The 7,521-nt window shown below is 45.0% G+C and overlaps 1 protein-coding gene across 5 annotated transcripts in view; it reads left to right on the top strand.

Annotated features, from left to right (window-relative positions):
- RCC2 (regulator of chromosome condensation 2) overlaps nt 1-6,709 on the top strand; it is a 32,390-nt gene extending 25,681 nt beyond the window's left edge. For 4 of the 5 annotated variants that reach the window (XM_067567565.1, XM_067567564.1, XM_067567563.1 and 1 more), the window contains 3 exons: nt 250-322; nt 1,925-2,002; nt 3,142-6,709. In XM_067567565.1, coding sequence (XP_067423666.1) covers nt 250-322; nt 1,925-2,002; nt 3,142-3,246 — 256 coding nt within the window. In that variant the 3' untranslated portion in view covers nt 3,247-6,709. The remainder of the gene's footprint in view (nt 1-249; nt 323-1,924; nt 2,003-3,141) is intronic. The other variant, XM_067567567.1, reaches the window with a different exon arrangement.
- Nucleotides 6,710-7,521: the final 812 nt, after the last annotated feature.

Here is a 7,521-nt window from a genome sequence, read left to right on the forward strand (position 1 = left end):
CTTCAGTGGGACTCCACAGGGATGCACCCACCCGGACCAGTTGCAGCAGGATGAGGGTCTTGCAATGCTTTGGCAAGCAGCTGGAGCAGGGATTGCATCTGCACAAGAAAACATCCAAAAATATTGGGGGAATTTCCTACTGGTACCAAGCGGCCAGTTGGCATGGGAAATGTAACTGCAGCTGGCGGGTGCCGGGGGAGGACATGGAGGCAGATCATGTAGCAGTAACAGCTTGTGTACCTGTTTCAGGAAGAGCAGTGTTATAGTGGCTGCAGATGAGAGCACAATCAGCTGGGGCCCATCTCCGACCTTCGGTGAACTGGTAAGAAGGCAGCTGTAGATTTGCTCAGAAACTCCAGCCAGGCTGGTCCAGTACCAGAGAAGATAAGATTGCAAGCAAAGAGACGAGAAGAAAGCTTTGCAAGTGGACTTGCTCCTGCGATCATTAAATTAGTGGGGTGTTACATTTTTATATGGACACTGTCCTGCTTAATTTAGTTATTGAAGGGGAATTTTTTTTTTTGTAGTCCATGTTAAAAGCTAGCTTGGAAGATAGAGTAATAAGATGTAATTTACACAGAAATGAAGTGCTACACAGAAATGCCCCTTTCTACTCTCACCTGCACACACAACTATGCAGAGTTTTCTCCCAGAGAAAATTGCCAAAACATTCCTGCGTGAATTTTTCTGGAAGCAGAGAGCTAGGAGGGGAGGAGAGGGGGGGATGCATGTGTGCATTTAACTCACAAACAAACGTAAGTGAGTTCTGCATCTCGGTCAGAACCGGCTTCCCAAAAGCTGGAAACACTCAACATTTGCCTTCTACCGAACAACCTCCACAAGGCAAGTGGCTTCACCCTAATGCACCTTTTTGTGCCTAATTACTGCCTGTTTTATCTCACCACAAGTATTTTGAGCCCATGTAACAGCCCTTCTGTCTGCTTCTGTACACTGCTGGGGTAGTGTGACGTGACATAGCTATTTAATAGTCACCATTTCCCCCTGGAAATCATGGCTGTAGTTGAGGACATCAGTCAATTTTTATGAGGATCTCAAGCTATTTTGCTATGGCCCACTGAATTATACAGTTCCAGTCTGCATCTTCCCAGATCACTAACGTATTTGACTACTTCTGCTGTGCCTTTGTATGGTGACTTTATATCTGCCTTCTTGGATCTAATTCTCAGTGTCCTAAGTGACCGGGGTAGAGGTAGACTGCTTGTGGATCCGAATGATTTCTCTGTGCTTGCATTTCATTGTTTTGAATTGCCACTGGTTTCAAGGTTCAGCCACTGTATTGGCTTGCTGCTTTCATACTGATTTAGTTAGATGTGCTGATCTTTTTTTTTTTCTCTTGCCCTACCAATTAGCTGCCTTATCTTTTAAAGTACCATTGCTTATCAGATTTGACTGCTTCTCTTACAAGTTTGGAAAACGAAGTTTCTTTGGCCTGCCTACCCCTCTTCCAAATGAAGCTGAAAATAACATAATTCTGGGTTGTTGGTGAGGTTTCTTTCCCTTCCTTGTGCATTAGCATCAGTGCCTCCACACACATGCTGGCAGTCCGGCTTTGGGAATAACATTTTGTTTTCCTCTGCAGAACCATTTTTGTAGGACCAGCAAAAAAAACCTCAAGGGCTTTATAAAATACAAACGCCAGAAGCCAGAGCCTTTTTCCTCCAAGTCTTAGGGAACTCTTTTTTGTAATTGCTAGGTCTTCCTATGCCTCTGCTGCCCTTGCAAACATTAAACCGGCCCAGGAGAGTCGCTGATCTCCATACCTTTGTCATTCCACGGGCCTACTCCAGAAGCCAGTGCAATCCACAGGAATGGGCTCAATAACAGAATCCAGCCTCTTGGAAAATGGTTAGATCGTAATTTACCCTCTAATCTTATAAGTCCCCTTCTGCATTTCCGTTAACAGGGCTATGGAGACCATAAACCCAAGTCCTCTACTGCAGCCCAAGAGGTGAAAACTCTAGATGGAATTTACACAGAGCAGGTGAGAGCAGACACAGCAAATGAAAACGCACGTCATTAGCACAACAGATTAGATTGCAGCCTGGGAGGCTCATTTTACATCTCATGCTTCCAAAAATCATTGCCCTAGTCATGATTTCATTCCTCATAATATTCTGCCTTGGAGCTTTGAAGCATGGCAGCTAGATCCCTGTTTAACCTCAGGATCCTGGATAATGGGATTGTCATATGCAAAATACACCAGCAATTGGGGGTGGAGAGATGTGTGGAAAAAGTATGCATTTTCCATAGGCAACAGAAAGGCTTCTATGTACAGTGTTTCATCGAGCCATTGCTACTCTCAAAGAAGACTGTACAAGAAGCAGCCTGGCTCAGACAGACTGGTTTCTGGGGTGGATATGTGCCTGTGCATGTATAAGAAGTTGGGGGAGGAGGGTTGGCCTACATCAACAATGAACGAAGCTGTGAAATGGAGTAAAATCATCCTAGGCAGGGTAGACCCTAATCCTGTTCATGTTCATAAAACCATTCATCTTAAATCAACACAGAAATTGACCAGACATCCTACCTTATCCTTTATGGTAACACCTAAGCTGGGAGATGGTAACCATCATCATTGTCACCATGGAGTTCACGATAGGTACCATGAACATGGTGGTTTTGCAAACCTCCCATGAAGAGTTAGAGGAATGTAGGGATGAGGTGTATTTTATATCAAGACTAGATGTTTTACTAAAAGATACGTCCTAGGAATTATTTGGGGGCAGGTCAGACTAGATGATCACAATGGTTCCTTCAAGCCGTGGAATGTATGAATCGTGTGCTGCGCTAGTCCTTGCGCACGGTTTATCCAAAGAGGAGTCTTACGAAGCCATTGATCATAAAAGACTTGATTTCCCTAGCATTTACATAGCGATTTTCCTCAGTAGAGCTCGGAGTGCCTTACAGTTTGGCTAGTATCATTATCCTCATTTTATACCTGGGGAAACCGAGGCACAGCAGGGCAGTGGCAGAGCTGGGAATAGAACCCAGCTCTCCTGAGTCCCAGGCCAGTGCTCTACCCATTAGGCCTTCCAACTTGGTAGCTTGTTGAGTTCATTGTTCGCCATGAAAATCCAGTGTAACCTTTAGGGTGGCAAATGCTTTGTTCTGTCTACCCAGGTGGCTATGGGCTACGCCCATTCATTGGTGATAGCCAGGGACGAAAGTGAAGCGGAAAAAGAGAAACTAAAGAAGCTGCCCGAGTACAACCCACGCACCCTCTGATAAAGCCAGGGCCCCGCACCCACACCAAGGCAGCTGTCATTTCCAATGTGCACTGGGACGGAAAATCGTACGAAAAGATTGCAGACCGGCTTCGAGACCCGACTGAAGCGTTTTGTTAGACTTCCTGAGGTTCAATTTTATAAGCAATTTCACAGTTTTAACTACCTGTTACTATATGGTTTCCAAAGTGTTTGGTTCTTTTAAATGTTTGATATTTACTCATGGCTTACGAGCTCCCATTCCAATGAAAATGGCAGGACCTTTTGGCATATATTACATAAAAGCCCCACGTACTTAGGTTAGCAGCGGAACAGCCGCTGACACATAAGGGCCTGGTGGCGCTTGTTGCATTGACTTGCAGAGAATCCCACTAAGAGCTTGGGGGAAGATTAGGAGAGGCACAAATGGCACGTAAGCTCCCAACTCCCACTGCCTTGAAATGGAAGTGAGACGCCTAATAGCCCTTTGTGCCTTCGAAAATCCACCCCAAGTGTCTGTGGGACTATCGCTTTGGTGAATGGGGCAGTCAGCTGCTGAGGTCTCCCTCCAGAAGCAAGTGTACATTCTCATCTCTCTACTGTTGATGTGCTCGTCCCTGTTCTGTGTGGGGCATCTCTAACATAGGCCCCAAAGAGAGGGTATCAAGCCGTGTAACCTCTTGGTGGATTAAGCTGCAGACTCTGGCCACCTATTTCATGGCTGTCTCATAAGTGTGGACCATTTTATGCTCTTTGACTTTTTTCCATTCACATTCAAAACCTCCATGAAGACAAATCTAGGCCAGTGCGTTAAAGTGGCCTCTGGTTTGGGGTGCCTCGGTAGATGGGTACCCCCCAAAATCTTTGGGGCTTATTTTTCAGCAGAGCTGAGCACTTGCCGCTCCAGTTGAAGAAAACAGGAGCAGCAGGTCCTCACTCCCTCTGGAAAATCCAGACCTAAGTACGTCAAGTCGGGCATCCAAATCTGTGGTCACTTCTGAAGACGCTGGCACTAGTGAGTCCCCTGAGTGTTAACTGTAAATGAAATTGATTCCAAATAAGGTTGATTCCAGGGGTAATCGTGCATGTGTGAGGTTTTCAGAGCAACTGCCCAGCTGACTTTTTTGAGAGTCTGACTTCTTCAGAGATGGGCCTAAATGAAAACCCAGAATCCAAACACCACTGAATTTGTTTGGGAGAGGGAGGTTTGATCGCAGCTTTACAGCTCAGGCCTCTCCCTTTGGTCAGCGAGGCATGGGCATTGATCCCACAAGTTTTACGTGCCTGCTTAATACGTACTATGCATCAGGAGTCCCGCTGAAGTCAGTGGATCTGTTCTATCTGCATAAATCTCTGCAGGATCAGGGCCTCATACAGTAGGGTGGTGAGAATTAGTCAGAAAACAACCCCTCACAACTCAGATTTCAATAACCATCTTTTCCCCTAAATATTTCCAGTTTTTGACCAGATCTAAGTAATGCCTACGGGGGGGGGGGGGGATCTTTTGTCTTCCTGCCCTTGGAAGGCATTGTCCCCTGCTGACTCTCAAACCCTGTCTATACAGTCAAATCCAGTTCCTCCAAACTGGGTGTTGGAGCAGGTGCTGGGCCAGACTCTGCTGGTGAAAATGGGCATTACTCTGTTGAAGTCGATGTAAATAGGCGCATTTCACCAGCAGGGAATTTGGTCCTTGATTTGACTCTTGTGCAGCTGTTGAACCAAATTGGTTTTACGGGCCGAGAAATGCAAAGAGCTCCCAGCCCTGAACGGTTCTGAGGTTTATTATTTTTTGATTGCGAACAGATATCTGCCAAAAGTTTCTTCTATTCCATTACTCTGCACTGTGCTGGAGAAACAAAGCTGCCTTTTAACAGAGTGCTCTGCTCTGTCTCCACACAAACGTGAGAGTGGTTTTTTCCTTTCTTGTTTCACTAGCAAGTTGCACTGATCTCTAGAGGCAACGTTTGCTGGCATCTTGTTACACTGCAGTTCTGGGATTCTTGCAGTCCTGACTGATTTTTTTTTTTTTTTTATTGTGTTAGAGTAAAAAATTCTTTGAACATGGAGAGCAGCTGGGTGGAGAAGTTCTGCAATTGAGTCTTTGCTGTGCTGGTCTAATGTTAGTCAGCCTTTCCTGTTTACACTATTGAATAAAGCCAGTGGCCTCAATATCTTTCCCCGCTTCCCACCTCTTCCAGGCAGGTTTCCAGGGTCCAGTTGAAAGCCTGTTGAATTTCACTGGAGTTTTTTCTGTTGACTTCTGTGATTCCGTAAGCTTTGGATCCGGTGGATTTCCAGAGAAGTGGGGTTTCCCTTGCCATGTCAAATCACAAGCTCTAGCCATCTGCAGTGTCTGCACCTGGTTAATTCTGACTGGAGTAGCAACAAGAGTTTAGTGAAATTGACTTGAATGGTGCCTAAATGTGCCCATGTTATAAACCTGCTTCAGGCAGTAGGACCTAAATCTTTCCAAACTGTCCAACTAATATTGAATGCCTGTGTTTATGGGAGGCTAATTTGAGACACCTAGAACTTTTTGTTTCGTGTTTTCTCCCCAGGTGCGCTAGGCACCCAGAGCTCCCATTTGAAATCATTTGTCATGGGGGCCCATTGGCAGAGGTGCTGAGAGCCTAAGTGTCTTAAATTGGGCATCTTAAATTAGTCAGCCTAAAAGTAAGAGATTTGGTCTTGAGAGTTGAAATCCAGGCTCGAGGTTCTGCTTAACTCAAACTCATTGGAGTCTTTTCACCCACATCGCCAAAAACTTTTCACCGAGCTCCAGTTGCGGCCTGTCTTTGTCCTTTCTCTTAACACAAAACTCCTGAACAAGAATCTCCTTTCAGACTGTCCTTGGCTCACACATTTGGCCATTAACAGGTGCAGGACACGAGTGGACAAAGGTTTAACTTGCCTGTGACCAGTTCCCAAGATATTGGGCTGAGATCTTCACTCTTACTGACCCTTTCTGGGGTTGGGAGTTTGCATGCCAGAGGGCCATATTCTAACACCTGCAGTTGCCGGCTCTCCATCTGACCTGGGATTAAGCTGGGTTTCAGCTATAATTTTTCTTTAGTTTTTTTTTTTTTTTTTTTTTTTTTTTTTTTTTTAAAGTAATCCATTTATTCTCGAACTAGAACTTTTGAAAATCCTTCAGGAAGATAGTTTTGAGAAAACGGCAAAATATATCCTTCACCTTCACCCCAAAAATAGTCAAACAAAAAAGTTGAACCTTCCAAGGCAGGCAGAGTCCTGCCCATGATAGTTAGAAATTAAATATTATTCACGCTGCCCATTAACTTCTCCCTCAGCTGCCGCCTTCTTGCTCTTACCTTGGGAGAGTGAAGGAGGGTCTAAGAAAAGGAATCTTGGAACAATTTTTGATTTAGATGAGATGAAAGGTTCCTGGCTTAGTGCTGTAATTGTCTTTTCATGTTTTTTTATATTTCTTGGAATAAATGTTTAAATAAACGACGTCATTGTGTACACCCTTTGGCTTACAGCTTTCTGTTGCTAGCCTGGAAGTGTTCTGTACATGTTCTGATCCTTCAGATTTTTCCCTTTCAGCTCCCCTAGGTGAACTTACTTGTGGGAAAACGTCCCATGTTGATTGGAAACCCTTCCCCAAAGTTAACCATCTTCCTTACTGCACCCCTCTGATCTAGAGGAACCGTTTCCAATCAGAGCTCAGTCTCCCTGGCCCAATCAATTCCTGGGCGCTGCTGAAACTATCAAGGATGCCAACCGCCAAAATGTTTGCATTGTGGATTCCTGATCTCTAGGAACTAAACTGAGACTACCAACTCATTCTGTCAAGGCCACCAAATTACAGTTGGATCCAGCCTTTTGTTCACTGCTGGCCATAGCTGGACTTTTGACTTGGCAACATAGAGGGATTTGATGGAACTTTTAATGTCTTTGGCCGTTTCGTGCCTATTTCCTGCCGGAATAGCACAGTATTACTTTGGGCATGGAAGAATCACAAATGTCCTTTGTGCTTTACCAGCACTTCTTGCACTGTTGCTCATTTTCAATATGGCATGGATAGCATATTAGCGTCTGTGGAGGGCAGGGAAAGCAATGCCTAGTTCTGTTTGTGTTGCAGAACTGCTTAGGAGCCCCAGTCATAGACAGGGCCCCATTGTGCTAGGTGCTGTACAAACCCAGAACAAAAAGGCGGTTCCTGCCCCAGAGAGCTGACAATCTAAGTAAGCCTCTTGGGCTTCCACTCATCATGATGTAAAGAGGTTCTGTGTTACAGGGCGAACTGTCCTGAAGGCTTATGGGATTTTTCTGTTCT

This window comes from Emydura macquarii, unplaced genomic scaffold (genome assembly GCF_026122565.2).
Source record: "Emydura macquarii macquarii isolate MOO-44397 ecotype Brisbane River unplaced genomic scaffold, CSIRO-AGI_Emac_v2 contig_2768, whole genome shotgun sequence".
NCBI classification, from domain to species: Eukaryota; Metazoa; Chordata; order Testudines; family Chelidae; genus Emydura; species Emydura macquarii.